Source organism: Haliotis asinina, chromosome 3 (genome assembly GCF_037392515.1).
Source record: "Haliotis asinina isolate JCU_RB_2024 chromosome 3, JCU_Hal_asi_v2, whole genome shotgun sequence".
NCBI classification, from domain to species: Eukaryota; Metazoa; Mollusca; class Gastropoda; order Lepetellida; family Haliotidae; genus Haliotis; species Haliotis asinina.
Genome location: NC_090282.1, coordinates 77,999,532 through 78,025,461, shown reverse-complemented (window position 1 = coordinate 78,025,461; position 25,930 = coordinate 77,999,532). Strand labels below are relative to the sequence as shown.

The following is a 25,930-nucleotide window of genomic DNA, read 5'->3' as shown; positions in this document are numbered from 1 at the left end:
GTAATGTCGAGCAGAGAAAAGTGAGCCGATCATGTTTTACGACATAAGGCATGTACACAAAAACACCCTTTCACTATGTATGGGTATCTCCAGCAAAGGATTTTGACTAGATGACATAGTAGAAAAAAAACAAGTTCAGGAATTCCCCCCAACCCCCAACTCCCAACCCCCAACCCATACACAGACGTATATAGTTATAGTCATTTTGGTCAATGTGTCATGGTTGCTAGAGTGGCACCTAACCCCCTTAAGTAATACGCTTTGGATATGACGCAACAATTTAACGGCGATGCCAGACCTCATGAATTCATTGCTAACGGCTTCACACCGATGTGGAAAATCGAAGCTGGGTGTTCGGCGAAAGATTTAAATGCTAGCTAGGCTACCCCGTAGCCCAAAAGAAGGTATAAACGGTAATTGATGCAAAATAGAGTTTTAAGTCACCTGCTGATCATAGACTGAATCATGTCTTGAGTAGTGCTTAAAGCTAATCCTTCCCTAAATAGGGTTCGAGAGCGTGAAAGATTGTTTTGTGAAACCCATTTCTTGATACGCGATTTTGTTTACTTGTGGATACTAGCCAATAAGACACAAGAGAAAGTGCACACATAATAACAGATTAGAACAAACGCTTTAACGCGAAAAACAAGTTAGCAGATATAAAGTTGTTTTGAACCGACCCAAAAGTTCCAAAACAGCCATTAGTGAATAGATTCGTGTGTCAGATTATGGTCAGAGGTCAAGGATAATGAAGAAAGCTGAATGGTCAGCGATGGTGTTGTTGTACATGATGACGTCTCTCACCACAAGAGGCGAAGCGGCGAGGGCTTATAAGAGGACAAGCAGATTAAAGAGCGCCGCTCATTTCCGCCTAGTTGTAACCTTCCTGGAGAGACCACTCTTGTCACTGACATCAAGCTGTGAAGGTCATCAGCAGACATGAAAGCAGGTCCGAGCCATGGAGTGTAATTCCATTAAGATAAAACCATGACGTCTTGTCTAAACTTTGTAGTTGGATTGATGACACCAGGGCAACTGTTTTCTATATCTATGGCTTGTCGCATGAAAAAAGCACTGTTTGACTTAGATCTGTGTCTGATTTGATGAAACCAGGACTGTTTCTTTTAGATCTTTGACAGGTATGGTGAAACCGAGACTGCTTGTCTTCGATCTGTGTCAGGTCTGATGAATCCAGGACTGTTTGTCTTAGATCTTTGACAGGTATGGTGAAACCGAGACTGCTTGTCTTCGATCTGTGTCAGGTCTGATGAATCCAGGCCTGTGTGTCTTAGATCTGTGTCAAGTCTGATGAAACCAGGACTGTTTGTCTTAGATCTGTGACAGGTCTGATGAAAACCGGAACTGTTTGACTTCGATCTGTGTCTGATCAGGACTGTTTGTCTTCGATCTGTGTCTGATCAGGACTGTTTGTCTTCCATCTGTGTCTGATCAGGACTGTTTGTCTTCGATCTGTGTCTGGTCTGATGAAAACCAGGACTGTTTGTCTTAGGTCTGTGTCTGATCAGGACTGTTTGTCTTAGGTCTGTGTCTGATCAGGACTGTTTGTCTTCGATCTGTGTCTGATCAGGACTGTGTGTCTTAGGTCTGTGTCTGATCAGGACCGTTTGTCTTAGGTCTGTGACTGATCAGGACTGTTTGTCTTAGGTCTTTGACAGATCTGGTGAAACCGAGACTGCTTGTCTTCGATCTGTGTCTGGTCTGATGAAACCAGGATTGTGTGTCTAAGATTTGAGGGCGAGGAAGAGGGGCACTGACTATCAACAATTAATACAGTTAAATATCCCCCTTTTTAACAATTATTCCTCCCATTAAATATACATAATATCAATAATTTCATATTTCTACTGAGCATTTCACATTTTTCAAATCAAATGGGAATAGGGCTTACAACTGAGTACTTCAACATATTTAAGCTCAGTGAGTTCAATATCAACTTCACTTACCTAACCAATATATTTCGAACGTATGTTATATTTGGCATTACACTTTCATAGTAAAATACAAATTCTAGTACTTTTTTAAAGTTCAGCTGCATCCGGGATTCAAACCCACGCCCTCAGAGTCAGACACCTAATCGCCAGCACGCAAAGTCACCCGCCTAACCCGCTCAGCCACCGCGACTTCCACAAAAATAAAAGTCGGACAATACATATTTATGTATTGTGCTTGTGATTGCATTTCGGAATAATGTTTTCCATATATATCTGCATTAAATATTGCAAAAGCCCAATCGATGGCTCAAAAGGGAAAGTAGGCCAGAACTAACTGTCAATTTCGGCTAATCTGAAACATACTGAAAGACCTGTCAGCCTGATTGTATTGTTTCTGATGAATGTCAATTTATTATTACCTTTATTACCTATGGATAATAAATATAGGAGATCAAGGTGACATGACATCTCATCTATTTTCTGTTTTAGTATCAGAGACACTCCTATCCTCGTTGAAGTCCGTATTGAAACTACAACTGAATATTTGGTTGCATTTTATATTCCACACAATGATCACTGTGTGTTACGCATGTTATTTTGCACCTTTTATTTCACTGATGATAATGTTAAGAAATACAGACATGATAGGTATACATTTATTGATTTCTGTCATGTCTCAAGGTTGCTCGATGATTGTAACTGATGGAATATGTCATAATATGTCTAAGGGAGAATAATATCAAGAGAAAGTGCATCATTAGCGAAAGTAGTTTTCCAACACAGCTGTGAGGTCCTGTAAGGGTTGCAATATACTGTCACGCAGGCGGGTTCTTCGCTGGGTCTACATACTCAAGCACGGACCATGAAAGCTTCCAGAGAAGTCTAGTGCCTCGAATTTGATCAAATTGCCTGCGAGATGGCGCTCGTAGCTTGTGGCAACACTTCAGCAGAAATGAAAACATTAATAAAGCGAAGATTTCCCTACTTCACAGGAAAATATTTTAATAACCAATGATGAAAGAGGTGATCTCTTCAACCCGAAGACAAAGTCAAAGGTCAGTCATGATGGTATGGCATTGTGATAGACTAGGAAGCATGTCCAAGATTTAGTTATGACTGTCTTTCTGGCAATAGACAAACGCAACCTGATTGTGTTCCTAGTCTTGCATCACAAGTCGGGACGGTGTCAGTTTCTTGCTATGTATTTCTGTGGTATATCCAATATAATCTTACCCGCTGATCAGTGGAGGAGGCGAGTGGGTAAAGTGTTCGCTGCTAAAGCTGAAACCTTGAGTTATGTTTTTCGCATGGATACACATAAGTCGGATAATGAAGAATGGGCACTTTTCCTAGTAGAAAGGATAGTTACATCGGATGAGACGTTTTCCGACACTTCCTATCCTGTTTAATGTGTTGAAAGGATCATATAAAAACATACAGACACATGGTTTTAGCGAGCTTAAATAGTAGCAACAAAGGACTTTCCTCGTCCGTGAGAAATCTGTGTTAAAAGGAGGATCGATTGTTCAGCAGTGACTATCATGAGTATATATTTGTGTCAGCAGTTTTGCAGCTTTTCGATGTTGTAATCAAATTGAGTCCAGTGATTATAACCATGCGATACGATGGTGAAGCATGTCACTATGAAATAGTGATGACACCAGGTGTTCGCGAAATGGTGATATCGCCCCCCCTCCCCCCCCCCCCCCCCCAATGGCACATTAATAGTGTGTATTGCTAAAGGAAGAAATTAACCATCCCTCAAAAAGTCCACTTGGCAACAACTTCATTATTTGGTGTAATACTAAAATACTTTCACAAGCGTTAACATTGGAAGATTTTGTGGACGGTGCCCTTTGATATATAACATCACAGTGGTAATGATCAGGCACCCATAACAGCCAGTGTCTGCATCTCAGACGCAGATTTTCGGCACAAATGGGTCATCACTATGGTGCAATACAACGACACGAGTCAAGCGTTTCCTGGCTACTGACGGTGTCTGGAAATGTCAGACACGTTGACCTTACGATTATATCCGTTGTGTGTTTCTTGCCGGGATACCAACTTATACCATCATATTACACAAACACGCGCACGCACGCACGCACGCACGCACGCACCCACGCACGCACCCACGCACCCACGCACCCACGCACGCACCCACGCACCCACGCACCCACGCACCCACGCATGCACATTCGTACCCACACATGGTTGATACAAAGGTTTGTGACTACAACTGATATCACGATTGAAGGGCATACAGCAATTCATTTATTCGATGCTTTAAAGACTTCTACGTATTTACACGTAAAGTTATCTATGGTTGATAAGTTGAGTCTTACTAGTTCATGCCTTAAGTTTGATTGTTATCTGGTTAACGCAAAATGATCGTGTCTGGATCAGACAAACCTCATGAGTTCACGCCTTCCAGTTTCTGTAATAAATAAAATCTCCTTGAAAGCAATTGTCACTAGCAGAGTGCCTGCCTTGGATGGACGCAAAGTTTCAAGGGGAAATATCAAAGAGGAGTTCAACTCCGGAAACAAGACGTTACAGACTGACGGATACCACATCCTACATTGGAAAAAGACAAGGGACAAACAAACTCTACATTTTATTTAATGAAACACAGAATCGTGTGTTGTTCCTAAACCAAAGCATTCCCAGAACAGCTGAATATCTGCTAATGGGGGGAAGTTTTAGTCCACGCCTCAAAAGTGGAGAATAATGGAGAGTGGGTGAGTGAGTGAGTGAGTGAGTGAGTGAGTGAGTGAGTTGGGTTTTAAGCAGTTTTTAGCAACAAATACTAGGCTCCAAAGTCAAGGAGTAAGAAAGAGGACAGGCAGCGTATGGGTATGAGAAACTCCAAGGAAAGAAGGGTATATGTATATGTACAGAGAAACGGGAGATAAATAAAAAAGAACAACGAAATAGGACAGTGCCTAGAAAAGCGAATTGAAGGCCATGATCAGAAAAGAGAATGGAACAAACAAACAGTTATTAAAACATAATAACAACTAACATAGCAGGAATATAGTTAATAGAACGCTGAATAAGACAGAATATTGAACGCGAAAAAAGTGAACAATGAATGGGGTGAAAAAATACGAGAACAGAAGATCACTGAACAGAGTATAAGAAAGTACAGGTCGTTCAGCTTGACCTGATCAAGTGAATACTAATGACTGCGTGACCGTGACACAACTGGTTGGGTCTATTATTGTGAAGGGGGGGGGGGGGCGCCGTTGTCAGCTGGTTGTCAATATGTAGGGACAGCAGAGACAAGGTCGGCGTTTGACATCTCAGTGTCGAGAAATCGTCAGAAATTTGATGACTTTCTTTAAACAATTAGTTACAGATGGTTTAATGTTTCATATTCGGGCTTTATAGGCAGTGAGATCTCCCATTTAATAAAGTTATGCATATGTAGAGTAGCTCAGGTCAAGCTGTACAACGAGCTGTACATGTACAATGAACCGTGAGGCTGGTCAGAGGCGAACAGTTGGAAACACTGCCTTGGTGCCAAGGAATAACAGGCAGATAGCTTTGAAATGAGTGATTTTACAATTCAAACGATAATAGAGAGCTGACAAATGTTTGAGCAAGAGAGTCATGCAGCTCGCAGAAAAGTAAAGGAGCTCAGTCAATTCTTTGTGTCATGTGTGGAACCCCCACAAAATACTATGCATTCGATTAATGTAGACATGCTTGATGATTGAACATTTAAAGGCAGTGTAAGTATTTCGGGTAATATTTCATAGAGTGGCGTTTGGAATTAGGAAGAAAACGTGAATACCACATGCTAGTAACTGATGCATTGTACGAACAAAGCTTTCTTGTCTGCTATGGCGGTCGACCATTTGATTTTTTATTGGCGAGGTAATGCGATGGCCATTAGTGTGCGTGTGCGTGCGCGTGTGTGCCTGTATGTAGTGATGGTAGGGTGGCATGGAGGTGTGGCAATGACACAGTAGTTGGGAGATGGTGACAAGACGATGTTGTGATGACACGGTGGCGATGGGGATTTTGTAATGATACGGTGGCAATGGGGATGACACAGTGACTGTGGCGATATTGTAATGACACGGTGGCAATGGGGATGTTGTAATGACACGGTGACAATGGGGATGTTGTAATGGCATGGTGGCAATGGGGATGTCGTAATGACACAGTGGCAATGGGGATGTTGTAATGACACGGTGACAATGGGAATGTTGTAATGACACGGTGACAATGGGGATGTTGTATTGACACAGTGGCAATGGGGATGTTGTAATGACACAGTGGCAATGGGGATGTTGTAATGACACGGTGACAATGGGGATGTTGTAATGACACAGTGGCAATGGGGATGTTGTAATGACACGGTGACAATGGGGATGTTGTAATGACACGGTGACAATGGGGATGTTGTAATGACACAGTGGCAATGGGGATGTTGTAATGACACGGTGACAATGGGGATGTTGTAATGACACGGTGACAATGGGGATGTTGTAATGACACAGTGGCAATGGGGATGTTGTAATGACACGGTGGCAATGGGGATGTTGTAATGGCACGGTGACAATGGGGATGTTGTAATGACACAGTGGCAATGGGGATGTTGTAATGACACAGTGGCAATGGGGATGTTGTAATGACACGGTGACAATGGGGATGTTGTAATGACACAGTGGCAATGGGGATGTTGTAATGACACAGTGGCAATGGGGATGTTGTAATGACACGGTGACAATGGGGATGTTGTATTGACACAGTGGCAATGGGGATGTTGTAATGACACGGTGACAATGGGGATGTTGTAATGACACGGTGACAATGGGGATGTTGTAATGACACAGTGGCAATGGGGATGTTGTAATGACACGGTGACAATGGGGATGTTGTAATGGCACGGTGACAATGGGGATGTTGTAATGACACGGTGACAATGGGGATGTTGTAATGACACAGTGACAATGGGGATGTTGTAATGACACAGTGGCAATGGGGATGTTGTAATGACACGGTGACAATGGGGATGTTGTAATGACACAGTGGCAATGGGGATGTCGTAATGACACGGTGGCAATGGGGATGTTGTAATGACACAGTGGCAATGGGGATGTTGTGATGACGCGGTGGCAGTGGCTATTTGATAGTGACAAAACAACGTAGTGTTGACATTGAAGTTTTGTTCATTTTGTGTTAAGTGTCACGACATGTTAAAAGAAGATTTGTAGAAGACCCTACCCTCAACCCGCACCCCATGCACACACATATTTATCTCTTTATGAGATGGACACAAAACGTGAAGCACACCTGCCTTTTACACATGACTTGTCTATCACAAGCACATCAAACGTAAAATGACATCTATATTTAATCGCAGTAAGTTCGTAAAATCAATAAAAGTCAAGGTCATACAACGACAACCATTACTCTTATGGAAACACATCGACGTTTGTTCTTATAGTTCCCTGCTGCTGCTACTGCTACTGCTACTATTTCTGCAGCTGTCCTGCTGCTGCTACAACAACAACAACTACTACTACAACTACTACTGGTGCTTCTGCTACTGCTACTGTTACATCTACTGCTACTGTTACTACTACAATTAAACAACATTGTATAATTTGTGTAATGGCGTAACAAGATATGTGAGTCTGCCATTGTGACACATAGCAATTTGTCAGTGTTTAGGAATACACTGAAGTGTCTTATGATGGGTATTTTTCTCAGCAGGGAATATCGACGATTAGAAACTGTATCTCTTGTGCTCATTAAAGAATTATATATAAAAGAACAATGGTAGGCCACATCTGGCTGTTGGGTCAGAAATGACCATAGGTGCTAAATACTGGGGATAATTGCTGTGATTAGCGGTGTATAGGTCTGAGATAATTGCCGGATAATAACAGCTAATGTCCAGCAGAGTCAGCTGGAGCCTTTAACAAGTTAGGCAACCTTGGAGTCGTAAATTGCTAAGTAATTAAGCAAAATGGCAACGGGCAGGTCTATCAGTTTCAATAACTGTGCTTGTAAACCATCTCGGCTTGTAATACGTTCAACAATTTACTTTTTTTTCACTCTCTATATTTTTTCCATAATACTTTGCACTTTTCATCACAGCTTTGAATAGCGCGTAGCTAGTTGGCATATGGGTGTGAGGAGATATGCCATGTGGGTGTGTGGAGATATGTCATATGGGTGTGTGGAGATACTGGACATATTGGTGTATGGAGACATAGGTCATATGAGTGTGTGGTTCACTCGGAAAAATATAATACCTGTGTTTTAAATTAAGACTACAAAAATTAACAAATGTAATGGATAAGTTTTCTGAATATCAAGCTTGATTTCGGAAGGGCTACCCAGTTGTTGACCATACCTTCACATCATATGCCAGAATTGTGAAAAATCTGTGTAGAAGAAGGAAAAAGATATACGTTGCGTTCACTGGTTTAGAAATAAAAGCATTGATTTTTTAAATACAGAAACTGTGTTCATCATATGGCGTAAACGGTAAAATGTTACAAGCTCATAAGTAGCATACTATTAGTCAAAACAGTGAAATCGTTTGTTAGAATACAAGTCGAGTTAAAAGAACACTTTTATTGTCCATTCGGTTTAAGACAGGGTTGTTTGTTGAGTCAATTTTATTCTCATTCTGCAGTTTGTGTAGAAATCACAAATTATTTTAAACATGGAGTCCAACTGTTTCCAGATGTACGTGAAAAAATTCTAATGTTATAATTTGCGGCTGGTGTAATTCTTGTGTCAAACACCATTGGTGGTCTTCAGTGACAGCTAGACACTGTATAATAAGTGGACATGTTTAAAGTACTAGTATCAGGAGAGGTGGAAACATGGCTGTTAACGAAAATTGGTTTTATAATGGGAGTAAACCTGAAACGGTAAACAGCTACAAATATCTAGGTTTTAATTTCACTTTCAATTCTAGTCTTTCAGTTCGAGGTAAGACGACATTAATTGAATTAGCCATTAACTTAAGAAAATTGGCATCAACACCCTTGAAAGGATTTTTTAACATATTTGACACCCACATTCTGCCAATACGTACTATGTTCGCGCGGTTTTGGATTTGACATGGTATCTGCAGGTGTCTTGCAGTAAAGTCTTAGTTGAACAAAGACGAATATCAGTCCTAACCATGCTATTAGAAATCATCACCCATACAGTCCATACAGAACACATATATCCATACAGAAATGTATCCATGTTATGGATTTGTAGCACATACACACGAACACATTCGACCAAGTACAACAAGCATATGGTCCCTTCAGGATTATGGGTAAAGAACGTTGCTGTCAAATAAGGATGCTGCATATAAATATTATAATAGATGATTATAATAGATAAACCGTTCCTAATGACAGCACCTGTCGAAGTATTTGTCACAATATCTGACAACAAAACACTAGCAGATCTTGGACACTGGAGTACATAGGATCAATCATACAGTAAAATGACCGACAGAGAAAAACCGTTGCTAACCTGCCATTGCTACCTTCGATCTGACGCTTGTGGATAGTAATAGCTGGAATGACGTCATGATCATTAGTGTCTTAACTTAGGAACATTTCTTTATCAGTGATCTATACATTTCCATGGTAACAAGGTATCTATCACAAGCACGCATTTTACCAGTTTGGGCTTCAGTTGCCATGGGGAGAAATCACAGAAATTGCATTCCCGACAACATATGCATGGATACTATGATCGCTATGTCCGACCTGATTATAAAAATAAGCATAAGTAAATCCTACTGATTTCATTATACCTGAATGTGTTATGTCGTACTTATGTACATTCTCCTGCAATATTTCTGACTTTCATATATCTTCAATAAAACATGACTTCATTATATCGTGATCAAGATCATGTGAAATTATATCCAATTTCATTATATATATCTGACTTCATGATCACCGACTTCAGTGTAATCTAACGTTTTTATGTCTAATTTCTTTACATCTGACTTCATGATCACCGACTTCAGTGTAATCTAACGTTTTTATGTCTAATTTCTTTACATCTGACTTCATGATCACCGACTTCAGTGTAATCTAACGTTTTTATGTCTAATTTCTTTACATCTGACTTCATGATCACCGACTTCAGTGTAATCTAACGTTTTTATGTCTAATTTCTTTACATCTGACTTCATGATCACCGACTTCAGTGTAATCTAGCGTTTTTATGTCTAATTTCTTTACATCTGACTTCATGATCACCGACTTCAGTATAACGTGTGTCATATTTGGAACACATATTACATTTGACCACTGTCAAAATGGCATTGAGTAATAATGACTTCAGTATAATGTGAAATCTTTACGTCTAATTTCATTACATCTGACTTCATAATAATCGACGTCAGTATTATCTGAAATCATTTTTCGCACGTTATTATAATCCGATCTTGGAATCTGACTTCCTCCAACAATATGGCAGCATCAAATATTCATATCTCCAACTTCAGTACATCGGCATTATCTAATATTAATACAATATCATTATTATCTTACCTCTCTGTGTCTGTCTTCAGTGTATATGGTTTCATTATAATCCTGTTTTATTATATCTGATATCACTATGTCACCTTCTCTCGCTGTTAGAGCCTAATGGACTGTGAGCTCGGGACACTACCGCCAATACAAGCTTGTAATCTGTAGTTAATTCGATACTCTTTCTACACACCTCAGTACCAAATATTGCCATATTGAATATGAGCTCACAGGTAAAGCTACAATCATATATAATTCAGAAATTGCTCTCATCATACGGCGTAAAGGGTAGAATGTTACAAGCTCATAACCAGCATGTCCAAAACAGTGAAATCGTTTGTTAGAATACAAGCCGAGTTAAAAGAACACTTTCTAAATCGCATTGTGTAATCGTGACTTCAGTATAATGTGAAATCTGCATGTCCAATTTCATTACATCTGACTTCATGATAATCGATTTCGGTAATATCTGAAATCATTTTTCGCACTTCGTATCTCCAACTTCAGTACATCGGCGTTCTGTAATATTTATACAATATTATTGTTGTTATTATTTTACCTCTCTGTGTCTGTCTTCAGTGCATTTGGTTTCATTATAATCCTGTTTTATTCTGATATCATATTATCTGATATCACTATGTCACCTCCTCTCGCTGTTAGAGCATAATGGGCTTTGAGCTACCACCAATACAAGCTTGTAGTTAATCTGTAGTTAATTCGATACTCTTCCTACACACTTCAGTAGCAAATATTACCATAACGAATATGAGCTCACAGGTAAAGCTATAATAATATATTATTCAGAAAATTGATAGAAAAAGTAAGCAAACGGAGCTGTAAAAGACATTCTGAGACATTCTCAAGGAAAGTGCTCTTTTCCATGAAACTTCATGTAACAGTAAGAGTACCACCGAACATTACCGGAAACTGCCGAGGATTTATTCAGTATTAACAAGCAGTAGTTGTACAAGATTAGACGGAAATTGAGTTCGTTCCACCGGAATAAGAAGTCGTGGCATTATCTCAATTTCCATATGATAAGAGGTCCGACGCACTTCCGATCGGCCGTAATACGTGTAAATGATTTGTCTGCTACTGCTAAGGACATTAGTGGTTGAGGCCTTGCCCACAGATATATGAAATTAGAAACATCACAACCAAGTGGCTTGTGTCACTTTGAAACCAAGATGATTGCTATGTTTTATTTAAAGACTGTTATTATTCTGAAAATAAAATTACTTGGCTGATAACGGTGTCTGTATGGATGTCAGCCGCTGTACCTCGACAAGTCACTGAATGCTTCAGCAAAAGCGATTCGTCTCGATCCTAAAGCTTCTTGACAGATGAAACTAGAGACTGCATCTCAATGGATTCAATCGTTGTGTCAGTCAAGTCCGAGTGTTGCTGTATAACGGGGCGCTTACTACTATCGTTAAAGGAGAGTATAAACTCTTCAACTATAAGAAATACAATACATGCTATGTCTTAATGGGGCAGGAATCTGGACAGGATAATAACCTAAATCAGTACATTTGTTAAACCAGTGTTCCCGCTATATGACAGTGTGTGTAAATAATCAAGTCTGGACCAGACACCCCAGTAAGCAACAGCATAGGCATTGATCTGCGAAAATGGAAACTGATGGCATGAGTCAACCAAGTCTGAACATGACAACCCCATCCCGTTAGTCGCCTCTTACGACAAGCTCGGATTACTGAAGGCCAATGTTCTAACCCGTACTTTCATGGTTAAACCAGTGTAGAAGTACTGAATACAGTAACGCATTCAAGTTTCATTATGTAAGTGAGTGAGTGAGTTTGGTTTTACGCCGCTTTTAGCAATATTTCAGCGATATCACGGCGGGGGACACCAAAAAATGGGCCTCACACATTGTGTCCATGTGGGGAATCGAACCCGGGTCTTCGGCGTGACGAGCGAACGCTTTAACCACTAGGCTACCCCACCGCCCTCATAGTGTAAGATATCATGGAACACAACACATCCTTTACACTGTACCACCCCGTCTTGACCCGTTGCGTGTGTACGCTACTACGAACCAGTGACCTGCAAGCTTGATTTTTCCGCTGTCTGCATTTCAGAAGTTGTTTTCAAGCTAAGGATAAATCCATGAAAACGGAGTATGAGTCTACTCCGAAACGTCGCTCTATTAAATAAACATCAAGTCGTATGCTTTAGTACTAATGAATCTGTTTGAAAACTGTTATTTTTTGTACGAAAAAGAACAATAATATCCAATATATCATTTTAAAGGTCTTCATAGCATGGTGTGGTATTAGACGGGAGGGTGAGTCACTCACCTTAGCATCTTTAGCACGAAGATATGGGTGTCCACTTGCGCCAAACTAATATAGGGAGGAGTAGGCAGAAAAAGGGAAGATTTTAATATCAGAGATTTCATACGATTTCAGTACACAGAATTTTGTGTCTATGTATGGCTCCACCAAAGCCAACAACTAGCTGCCATTTAGGAGATAAACATCATGTGTTGGCCAGTTTCCGGGTGTTATTGAGTATTTGAAGCACGGGAATGCATTTGGAACCGACGACGTCACATGATGTTTATCGACATTGTAAACACAAAAGTAAACCAAAGGGGTTTTACTGTCTGCACTCGTTTACATCGGGTATGAGTACAGCAGTAAAGTGTCATCAGCTGGCCGTTTCAGCTGGTTCCCATGGTAGCATCTGGAGTTGCTCATTTGTGACGTCATTCTAACTTCTAACTGTAACTAACGTCATAATATGATTTGAATGACGTCACCACTGTTGATGACACAACAAAACAATTGTTTACGTGTCAATACGCGGTGAATAGTCTTTCAGTTTCCGGGAATCTAATACCATTTAATCATGTTTTTCAACCAATCAGATTACAGAACACAGTAACTTTTGGTTTACAATTGGGATTACAGACGGAATAACAGCGTCCAGTCTGATCCATATTATATGATTTAGTTGTTCCAACTGACAAGGCTACACGTTTGTACTAACAGAGTGAGTGAATATGATTGTAGCGATATTCTAGCAATACCACTGCGGATGACACGAGGAATGACATTTGTTTATGGAAAGGGTTTGTCTTATTAAAACATAGAGCTGACTGATCTGGATTCGTTGTCTTCTAACGTGACAATGACTTGTATAATAATACACATTTTGACATGATAGACATTTTGAACATTCGTGTTGACAAGCGACACATTTTGAAAGGGGACACTGAGAATGGAAGCTGGTTCAGCAGAATTCCCAGTGTCCTGTGTTGAAATACTGTGAATAGTGACAAAGGCGCAGCCGAAGGTATGTAAAAACAATGAGACAGACAGGAACCCTTTGCAAACGCTGAAGAACGATTAGAAAATGACCAAATAGCATTGTACTTGAAACAGCAACGTCTTTACGGCCATCGCGTCTGACTACTCAGTCCCGGTCGTCGGGCTCTTACGACAGGCGTAGGTTACTAAATACCAGTTCCAACCCGGATCGTCACGGGTTTCCACGTCTACGAGATTTTCTGAGCTAATTGAGAGAGAGATGTAATACTGGATTGGAAACGGCATTTACGGGAGTAAGGTCGGTGAAGAATGGTTCCGGACAATCCATATTCATACGCAATACCTGTAAAATGACAGTTAAAACAATTCCTTGACTAATCACAGGCTATTACGAGTAGCTCTTTCAAGTACCGGTATACATCATTGTGTGAAACTTTGCTGCGTCGACCGATTGTCTTGAAGTAAAAGCCTCGTCCCGGCGCGTTTCCTACTTGGCCATCATTTACGGTTCTTTACTAGGTATTTTAACTTTGCAGCATTTTTAAAAAACACTTTCTTATGTTTTCTTATACCGCTCATGCACGGACTAGTCATCTGTCTGGATCAAGGCTTCACACGGACACCAAACTATGGAGCAGAGGTCCCCTTTACGACACGAGCAGAGGTCCCCTTTACGACACGAGCAGAGGTTCCCTTTACGACACATATTTCCCCATGTATCTCAAGTATAAGACTAATTGAACTCTCTGATCCCGTGCAGCACTAACAATGGGTCCAACCTGAACACTCAACAAACTTGACTGAGTGGAATCATTTACTGAGCCAGAGTTGGCTGGGGGCATTTTCAAGAATTACGTTCCTGGGCAGACATTTCATGAGGAGGTCTAGGTCCGTCAGACTTCCTAGTGAAGTTAGGATGGGGATCACCTCCTCTATTACATACCCTCACCCACAACCCTGGCAAAGTACTTGCCAGTTCATATACATTATCAAACCAGTGTTCGTTCAGGGATATATCCGATAATTATTCCACCGCGTTGTCACGTTGTGGTGACAAGAGGAATATGATTGGGTCATGACAGCAGCTGTCTAACAGGTATTGGTCGTCACAGATTACCCAGTATTGAACCAAATGCCGGACAACACGATTCAGGCTATTTTCGACTTATTACTGATCCAAGGAAATATCACCACAATGACTACTCATAAAAAGTAATAAGGAAATTTAGAAAGTCAGTTTCACATTTTGTTAAGCCAATTAATCATAAGCGATCATATTTCACAGAATGAATTACAAGACATATAGATTTCGGCACAATGATGTCGATTTTCTAAAACAGAAAAACACGACAAAAGTCTAATAATAAATACCTAAGTGTAAGTGTATCATACCAAAAAGCTTGTCTGCTGCAACAAAGCAGATCACAGCTGGTATCTGTTATTTGACTGGCTAGGTCATTATTTGGTGATGTTCGGTCCGGCGTCAAATGAGTGCAAGCACTGGTGTCTTCCTGCGCCCCTGTTACGCGAGTTCGTTTTAGCACTAGATCACTTAGGAACGGCTCTAAGAACAAAACCGATCATGTTGAGAAGTTCCAAGACAATTCGAGCAGTATCGGCCTGGCATCGGATTTGAACATCACCCATTGTCTCCTGAGAAAGGTATGCTACATGTCTGTAACGTTGGACGTTCACATGTCCACAGATGATGACATCGTCTTCATCCCACCAAAATCCCATTCTACGCCCAGGTATGGTCTCCCCATGGCTGAACGTCTTGAATACGCCTACACCCAACTGTGTACCCTTCTGTCAATATCCGACCATGAGAGCGGAAACAACTGATCCTGCTCTCGTTGTTGAATAGTACCCGTAACCGATCATGTCGCAGTTGGAGATCACAGATGGATTTTGAGTGGCCAAAGCCACCCCGCAGTGCCGTCTATACGTTAATGTTTTCTTAATCCAAACTCCTGCTTTGTACAAGCTCTGTGCATATTTATCTCACACTATCATCAAAACCTGGTTTCCTTTTCTTTGTAGAATTCACCCAAAAAACATTTTCTCAGAATCCACTGACCACATGACCCCGTGCTATCCTCAAACATAGAGTCTAAACAAGTATTTAGGCAATTGTTCAGCTGCGTTTGGGACACTCTTCACATTAATTCCGCAATATCGGAGTGGCACATGTGATCCGAGAACAATGCTAGTTTGTTAAACAGAGTTTGTCATGCTGACAAAAGCGATTTAACTACTGACGATGTTCAGTGAAACAAATGTTAGCGGTAGCCTCTAGGGTTGTGCTCAGAGATCCAACACAGTCATAAGTTATTTCTGTTGTTTTGATGCTGTTGTTGTTTAACGCCCACACTCAGCAATATTCCAGCTATATGGCGGCGGTCCGTAAATAATCGGGTCTGGACCAGACAATCCTGTGATCAGCATCAGCATGAGCATCGTGTCAAACACACGCACGCACGCATGCATACGCTCACACACAAAGCACACAAACAAAAACACGTCAGTTGCCTGTTGCGACAAGCATGGGTTACTGAAGATCAATTCTATCCCGGACCTTCACAGGTTGAAACCCACTAGTAGGGATGGTTGGATGGTTTGTTGTCAATGCTTCACTCAGCAATATTCCATAGGCTGCAGAAGGCCAACTTTAACCCGGATCTTCACGGGTTCATCCTAGATACTGCCGTAAAGACTTAAGTGCAAGCCTACAGGCAGTCTACAAACCTGTTCCCCGATCAAAAATGCACTGCTTCCCTACAATTAGCGGCATTCCAGAACTCCAGGCTGCACGCATGCCCTTGTATCTATGTCAAGGACGGATTGTCTCACATAAGAGACACTCAATAATTAAAAGCTTGAATAAAATATACCGGTGTGACGTCTTCATTTAAAAAGAGTTGTCTGAGACAGTATATACATACAGAACAAGAAGAGTTAGGTCGTGTAACATACGAAAGGTCTTTGGAATCTGTGTATTTGAACAGAGCAACCTGTGTAGATGGTATCCAGAAGAAATTATCGTCATCGCATGTTATGTATTCACATAGTGAAGTACTTGTATGTAGGGCAGCAAATATGGACGATGAATATAGCGCGTATTACACAGAATGAAGCAAATATACTTTCAAGAGTAAACAGTGCTCGCTCGGCACGTCGAAGACCCGGGTTCGATTCCGCCCATGGGAACAATGCGTGAAACCCATTTCTGGTGTCCCCTGCCGCGATAATGCTGAAATATTGCTAAAAGCGGCGTTAACTGAACTCACTCACTCACTCAAAGATAAACACATCCCCTGTCGCATACCCATCCACTTACGTAAACAGCGTCCACGTTCGTGTAGGCGTTCGTGTGGGTACGTTTCTTCGTAAGTTTTTAAGGTAAAGTGTTATGATGCAGTGTTATACGCTCTGCAACACTGTTTCCACTGTTATACAATACACTGCACCTGTGGGTGTCCAAAACAGGTTCTAGAGGCATCCACATAATATCATACGTCCAGATTTTCGACGATATCTATGTGCCCCTAGTCATAAGGTAAGGTTAATACAAGGCACTCACGACATTCTTAGAGACAAGAGAGCTTCGAAAATCTGGGCCCAGGCCTTAGATTTTTTAAGCTCTGTTAGCGCTAAGGTTGTCATTTACAAATGCCATACGTTACCATTAACTTAAGACTATCTTAGTGCTGAGAGGGCTTCGTACATCTAGGCCCAGGACTACAATGACCTGAGAGGTATATGAGGGGAACAATAGCTTGCTATTGCCTCTCATCTCACATGTTTTACTAGTATTTTGAGTGATCACTTCTATACCCTGAGATACCCTCCTCTGCATAGCCCTTTCTTCGAAGCTGGCTTACTGATGTTGTGAGATGTTACCGTCACTGCTCCTGTCATATATTACCTCTGCTTTGTACTGCAACACATTTTTGTACTACACGTAATGAATTGCACTGATTTATTAACTTAGTTATGAGTTTAGAATACAGATGAAAATTACAGCACGTTTTGCAGTTTGTTGGTGTCATATCTGGTTCTTACTGAATCTCATATAATCGGCACATGACGGGTTCCTATATAAAAAATAATAGTGATTTGTTTGCAGAATGAAGGCAGGCAGTTAGTGGTAGTTGAGCCATAAAAAGACAACATGAAACCCCAGATGATTATATCAAGTTACACCTCGAGACATGGTAAGTAAATACGTGGAACTGTTGGTGCTGGGCGGGAGGCTGATGCCAGAAGACTATTATGGTCTCTGGGTATAAAGCTCATTACAACGTTAACACACTTTCAAAACGCGAATAACGAGATCACAATTTAAGTAATCTGATTCTGAGGGGAACAATCAAGCAAGGGTAAGTAGTGTCGGTTCTCGCTCTGAGCCCAGCTGGAGGCTATAGACGCTGGTATGGAAGATGGACGTCTGAATGGAACCTTGTTCGAATTGACATTGGAGAGGCATCCACTTTGATTGTGACACGACGTGCTCGCCTAAGTGTCACGGCCAGCCATCTGGATATCCAACTGAACTCGTCTAATCGACCACTGAACCACCAGCATTGGACCATTCGAATATTTATCATGTGCGTTTTCTTAATCGACTTCATTCAAAATTTACAGCTATATTTCACTCCTTGTTTGTGTATGAAATACCGGTTGAAATGTATTCGCAGTTCGCCACTAAAATCTAAAATCCCTTACAGTTTCCCGACGTTTAGGAGTGTTCTGTAATGTCTTGAAGAGAACAAACTGATGCAATGTGACATAATGGAGCTTTTGCCCGAGGTCGTGTGGCCTCATTTGTATAACCGGAAGAATGCATTCTGTTTTACAATACACTGAGAGGCGTTTTAGATCGTCTAGACCATATTGTAAGGTTCGTGGTAATACAGATTAAAGTCAATTTCGATGTATGGTGTCTAACGCGTTCACGTGTGTCTAGTTGTAAATGTATGTGCGTGTGTAGGCGCGTGCGTGCGTGCGTGCGTGTGTGCGTGCAGATGTCCTGGGGTATTTGTGTATGTGCAGGTGCCCTATTATATGTGTATGTGCGCGAGCGTGCGCGCAGGTGTCCTGGGATATGTTATATGTGTACGTATTCTGAAATACTTTGTGTGTCAAGGTGTCTCTCCGTAAATGTGTAGGTGCCCTGGAGTAAATGTTTTGTGAGGGTGCCCCGGAGTAAATGTTCTGTGTGGTTACCCCGTAGTAAATGTTTTGCGTGGGTGCCCCCGAGTAAATGTCTACAGAAATGTACTGAGGAAGATGTATGTGTAGGTGTCTTCTGCTAATTGCACAGATGTGTGTCTTATTGCCTGCATTCCATGAAACTGGGTGGGGGAAGGAGTGACTGCAATGCTGAATCCAGGACGTATCATTTTCAGCAATACAAGGCCCTATTGGACAAATATAGACCAGCATAACTCCTAATACTTTTATTGAATGAATGACAAAACTTTGTCGTACCTTTTAGCTGAATGATATCAACAAAACACATGCAAGTGTAAGTAAAATAGTTATCTCTAATATCTCAACTTTATCATAACAAGCACACCGTGGTGGTGATCTTGAGTGATATATTGAGTAGGGTCCAATGCCTGTTTGGACAGAATTCCATTTACACCAGAGGACCGAGGACCGTGGTAATGCAGGTCTCAAATGTATACCATGTTCCAGCTTTATATCAGTAAGGCTATCCAGTGATCAACAGCATGAGCATCGATCTTCGCAACTGGGAACCGATGGCATGTGTCAACCAAGTCAGCGAGGTGACAACGGAATCCCGTTAGTCGCCTCTTACGACAAGCATAGTCGCCTTTAATAGCAAGTGTGGGTTTCTGAAGATCAGTTCTAACCCGGACCTTCACAGGGTGAAACCGGCTGGTAGAGGTGGTTAGATGGTTTGTTGTGTAGGCCCAGCCATATGGCTGGGAACTACTTGGTTGGGATACGATGACATTTGTAGACCAAGTCCGCGAGCCGTTAGGCGCCTCTTACGACAAGCATGAGGTGCCGGATCTTCATGGATCTAGCCCGGATCTTCATGGGCATGCCAGTAATAGTATGATACAGAAATGCAAACGCAGCAGCATAATAGTACAAGCCGGAATTCTCATCCGATACACATAGGTGTCTGGACGGCCTTAAGGACGCAGATGTACTCTGCGAATTGTCGTGTCGTGGGTAGTCTGTCATGTACACACCCTCAGGCAAGTACATATATATCCAAGAAGCCAGCGCAAGTCTAGAAAAATTGGCAAGTCTATATTTCCACAGACGAAGAAAGTCTTAGGACTTTTTTCATTATATTACATTTTTTCACTATGACTTTTTTCTGAAAGACATGTTCATTTCAGAGACTAGTTGTTAAACAACTGGCAAACCCTATCCATACCGTGAAGAGTATTATGTTCAGTGAGTCTCTGGACACCCGCCACCAATATTACAAGACATAAAATGTATCTTGGGACACTTTGCGTCATGTTTACCATTTGAATTTAATTACTAGTTAATGAAACGTATGACAAACTGGTAATCCATCGATAACAAGTAAAGTAAACTCAAAATCTACACCTGTGAGCTTTGTGAGGAGAACAGTTCTAACAACTGCTGAAATGTCCCACCGCACCTTTTAGAGGAAATAGTCTTCAGTAATGTCTCCGGAGAGTATGTATTGCATAAGCAACCTACTTTCATGACAATGTCACATCGATTGTCGGTGGCACTACCATAAAAAAGTCGAACACTGCACTGCACTGCACTGGCCAATTATATGTGTGTTTCCTGTCTCCAGCACACACTCTTGTCATTAGTCTATTCGCCTTGTTCGAAAAGCAAAAATCTCCAGTTGGCTACACCAAAACCATACAATCCAAAGGACACCTAGTTTTTATACTATGAAGCAAATATATCCAAGAAAGGCCTCGCAAGTCTAGATTTTCACAGCTTCTGGAAATAAGGGAAGACTATGGGGTCCTTTTCATTATGTATTTTTTTACTTTTGGTGAAATATGTTCATTTCGGAGCCTAGTAGTTAGTTATAAAGGACATTTTACACACCTGTATTTTGTTCGATAAGGATTGACACCAACAAGCTCATGAAATAGACGCAGTTGTAAACATTATGGATATACACAAACTATAGCATAATACAAAACGATATCATCTCCTTCTACAGTTTCCATTCCACGTAGCACACACATACATAAATGATACGTAGCAGAGCACGTATATGAGCAAGAACTTATCTTTTAACCCTGAACTTTAACTTGGAGCGATATGAACTTACCTTCCCACGCTGACGAGGGTTCGGAAGCACTGGCAGTAGATGTCATAGCTTGTCTATCCACAGACTGGTACCAAACAGAAAAACAAGGAACCGTGTTCTCTGCACGGGTTGTGCGTTAAACAGACGCAGGTCTGTTCAAACTCTCAGGTACCATAAAATCTTCGCAGTTAATGGTAAAGGCCAGCATTGCCAAGTAGATATTGCCAACATCCCAAGTAGATATAAGGCTTGTAATCCATAGTTCAAAACGTCCGTTCTCTAAACCAAAGTTCTAAGACAAACGCCGGAAGTGCCTTTATGTAATGAGTCATTGTGCATCCAGTCAGAACGACCCCGGGTGTGTTGTTGTCCGTCCGTCAGTGTGCACGAACAAAACGCCTCTTCCCAGAGCAACAAATCCCAACTAAGTCTCTCCCCGTGAATGTAAGGACGCCGAGAACGTCACGAGATCACGGAGAGCATCAGACGAGATGCCCCATCGATCCTTCGTTGCCAATAAGCTACCTTAACACGAGTGGAGGAAATAATTTCTGACAAGACGTAGAACATTAGCACACGTGATGACAACACAGGCAGAAGCTTCGCAACTGTGTTCAATGGCCTTCATCCATATCTTGCTCCCGACCTGGCGACAGGAGTCCATCTCACCAACAGTCCAACTTCTCGACACGGCTGTGTTAATGTTCCTGTTACAGCTCCGTGCGGCGCTCCATCAACACACCTGTTCATCTGAGAGGGTAAACGAGACTATTTTTGACGATCGAACACAAATTAGCGGCAATTTTCCCCTCTGGACCGTCCGATTTCAACAGTTCATCCAATTTGGCGGTAGAGGTGGAATAATTTGCAGAAAGAACTTGCTCGGCATTTTACATCTTGGAGTAGCGGGCTTTTACCTATATATAGATAGATGCTGAGAAAGCGGACAAAGGCGTATAGCATGCGAAGCTGCTTCGTCCTGGTGCACACGTATACATGAGTTAAGACGTAAACGTTGGTGTGGACGGGGCCGTTTAAGGCTGACAGATCTTTGATACTGCATGTGTCTCAATAAAACAGTATCAGTTGTGTTTGTGGGTTGAAGAAAATCGATTAATTGCTTGAATGAAAAAGGGAACGGTCCCGAAGTGGTGGTAAAAGATGTAAGGTAAAGCTGTAATAGAGAGCATCGCACCGTGGTTTTTGGGCAGGACAAGATACGACCATTTTCAGTAGCTGTTTGTTTTGCCTCATCAGATATGCGGACGCATATAAGCATTCACAATAAAACAGATATAAGTCTTCGGGTGGAACATCGATAACAGGCCTAGTGTGGACTATCGATCTGACCCTCGGCGGGGGTGGTCCTCCAGCGGAACATTGATCAAGGTTTAGGATGGAGCATCGTCCTAAGGGCCTAAGGTATAGCATCTATCAAGGCCAGGAACCTATGGCCTTGCTGGGACGTTGGTCTGGGATCTGGGGTAGAGCATTTATCACAATATACGGTGGAGCACGGATGCATAGCCCAAGGGCCTAGGGTGTAGCATCTGTCAGGGCCAGGTACCATGGGCCTCCGTCAAGGATCTGAGGTAAAAAACGAATCTAGAATGTTGTTGGGACGTTGGTCTGGGACCTTGGGTAGATCGATCATCTGTCGAGGATCTGAGGTGAATCACGGGATTAGGATGCGAAGTCTATTTGGAGATCTGGGTAGAATATCGACTTGTTGGTCTGAGTGGGGCCATGGAGCTCACAAGTCCCCGTTGTTTACTAGTAATCGATTGTTTAAAGTCATGTGTTCTGGACACTGGGGTCTATAATCACATTCCTCACCAAGAAAACTATCTAATTTCCTTTCGTGCAGCCTCCCGTGTCCTTTTTCGAGAAAACAACAACATTGGTTCTAAATCTGTAAGTGTGAAACTAGTTCTTCAAAAGAAATGTTTTGTAAACGCCGTGTAGTACAATACCTATGTATGTGACAATCCTCTCTCTGTTGTATTTTCAAACGTGCTTATGTCTCGCACTGTACAAAATCAATTTTGTGCTCATCTTTTGCAAATTGTGAGTGCTGTAAAATGACAAAGAACTATTCATAACTGTTATTTTCAGTATGTCTTAAACAAAGATGCTCTGTTTCAGTTTGAATGGTTTGTATATTTTCAGTGACTGTATGTATGTCTTGAACTCCTCCAAATATATTTACTTTGAGCACCTACAAGCCATTTTCCCTTCAGCCGACAAACTGTACAAGTGGACTAGTAATCAAATATGTGTGTGAAGATGGGTTCCAGTCAGGGTAGAGAGACAAGGTGGGGATAGGTTATCAGCTCGTTAATGCCCATAACTGGGGAATAAATACATCCGTCGTTTGTCTACACTAGATATCTCACTTATTTCTTCCACCACTCACTCACTCACTCCGTCCTTCTCCCCGTCTTCACGTGAGTGAGTTTAGCAATATTCCAGTATTATCATGGTGAGGAAAAACTAAACTGAGTCTCACACATTGCACCTATGTGGAGAATCGAACCCAGGTCTTCACCCTGAAGAACCAAAGCTATAGCCACTGGGCTACCCACCAAATGTTCAAGTAACCATTCATTGATCGTACTAGATATAAAACCACATTTGCTTTCATTGCAAATGACATGTTCTATTTTGTTTGTTTGTTTGGGTTTTGTGTGTGTGTGTGTGTGTGTGTGTGTGTGTGTGTGTGTGTGTGTGTGTGTGTGTGTGTGTGTGTGTGTGTGTGTGTGTGTGTGTGTGTGTTTGTTAGGTTGTGTGTTTTTTTCCTTTTTGTGTGCTGGTTATGAAACTGCTTCTATATCGTTGTGAGTTTCAATGTACATGCATTTCCACGTTGACATAAGACAGGTGTTTATTCATAAGTTTCATACAAAATTACATTTTTCGACCTACGTTTATTTAAACAGTATTTACATGACAACCACTCATTATTCCCCGTGTCATTAACTGGCCATTGAAACCTGACCACTGACGCTCGAATATCGGAGTAATTACGCATTGGTGAGACACGTGTGTGCTAATAGCTATTCGCGGATTGTCGGCACAAAATACAGCTGTCGCTCTCTACGCTGATGAAGCAGAGCCAGTCGATGATGAGCCATTCTCAGTCTGGATGCGGCGTGTAACCCATACACGATTTGTCTATAATGTGCTCTAGGTTTTAACACCCAATACCCATTCTTTCGTTCACATTTAGAAGCTATTTTAGGCGACATTCACACTAGTCCGCTTGACCGAGACTAGTAAATTCGGCTGAGAACAAGTAAATATCAAATCATGTTAATCATCACCGACGCAGAACATTTGAGAGTTGTAACACAGTACCAGGTGACCATCCTTCAAATATGCTACATTATCAGAACTGAAGAAAACTGACAGAAACTGGTAACTGACTGAAACGTGTTGGTCCTCTTAACATCTGCGACCCGTCAACATCCGGTATACAACTGGTCTTCAGCAACCCATGCTTGTCATAAGAAGGGACTAACGGGATCGGGTGGTCAGGCTCGCTGATTTGGTTGGCACACGTCATCGTAACCCAGTTGTGTAGAACCATGTTCATGCAGCTGATCACTAGCGTGTCTGGTCCAGGCTCAGTTAGTACAAAACCTACAAAAACAGAGGAAACACGTTTGTTTTCTAGCAGGACTAACTACAGGCTCCAGTCATCTGCAGGCATCTCAGGGCGTACAGTAGTCCCATGTACTGGTTATCTACTGGTCTCTCATACAGACTGTGGGTCTAATCTGTCTTAGAAGTAACAGTCACATTTACCCCAAACCACCACGCGTTCGTAAATATTTTGGAAATAGTTTTGATTGTGGCTTACAGATACAAAGGAAAATAATCCTAAACACCAGTGCCAAATGTATTTTGTACATCAGTTTACAATTTAAAACATTCAAGAAAACAAATGTGGCCATAAAGGTATGGTCTCATTAACTCTATCTAACCTCGCAATGTACTATCATACTAATCATCTTCTTGGCAACGTCTCTTTATATGGGTGTCGGATATCCTAACTTTGAATTATGAAATTCATAGTTCATGTATTGAAAAATCATTGATACCATTTATTTCATTTTAAAATATGGAATAGTTTATCATATGGAGATAATGTTTGACGTTTTCTAGTAAATAAAAGGATTAAAAATGGCAATTCTGTTATGCAACCTGAATCGTACAAATTGTTGTAAGACCTGAGCACGATGCTCGTTTTCATAAAGCTGATATTGTTTGTACAAACTCCTCATCTTGTCAATTCCAGTTCAATAATATTAACACCCGTAATAAGGATTCAGAATCAGATTCGGATTCAGAGAATGTTTCATCTTCCAATTTTGCCTAAATTTCCAAACATGCAGCATTATAAACTTGCATTGGATGTAATCAGAGGTATTTTATTAGGTTTGGTCAGACTTTCCTGTTTTAGTACACTTGTATCTTCTGGATAAATGCAGACAAAAATCCGTCAAAATTAATTAATTTTAAAGATTTTGAAAAGCATTGTCTCCTCTATGGGACCGTGCCTATACAACTATTCTTTGCCACATACAATATAGCGTTGCAGAAGCTACGTATGATCAGAGACCTTGTAATATTATATGGTCTTTGGTATGATGATCGCTGGTTCGAATCCCAGAATCGCAGTGATAGTATATCCAGGCTTGTCGGCATCATACCAGTGTCCAAACCAGTTAACGTATAAACCCTGCATCAATTCAGTCTCTGAAATGAACCTAATTTACAGAAAAACAAATTAAATTAAAATGAAAAATAAAAAAAGGAGACCAAAGACTTTCCGGAAATGGCCACATATTCTAGACTGTAGTGGAC

General features: G+C 41.3%; 1 protein-coding gene across 1 annotated transcript in view; it reads right to left on the bottom strand.

Moving 5' to 3' along the window:
- The window catches only part of LOC137278517 (solute carrier family 35 member F3-like), a 50,163-nt gene extending 28,240 nt beyond the window's left edge, over positions 1-21,923 (bottom strand). Inside the window, exon 1 of the mRNA XM_067810895.1 lies at positions 21,083-21,923. Within this exon, the coding sequence (XP_067666996.1) occupies positions 21,083-21,128 (46 nt within the window). The 5' untranslated portion in view covers positions 21,129-21,923. The remainder of the gene's footprint in view (positions 1-21,082) is intronic.
- Between the last annotated feature and the right edge of the window lie 4,007 nt (positions 21,924-25,930).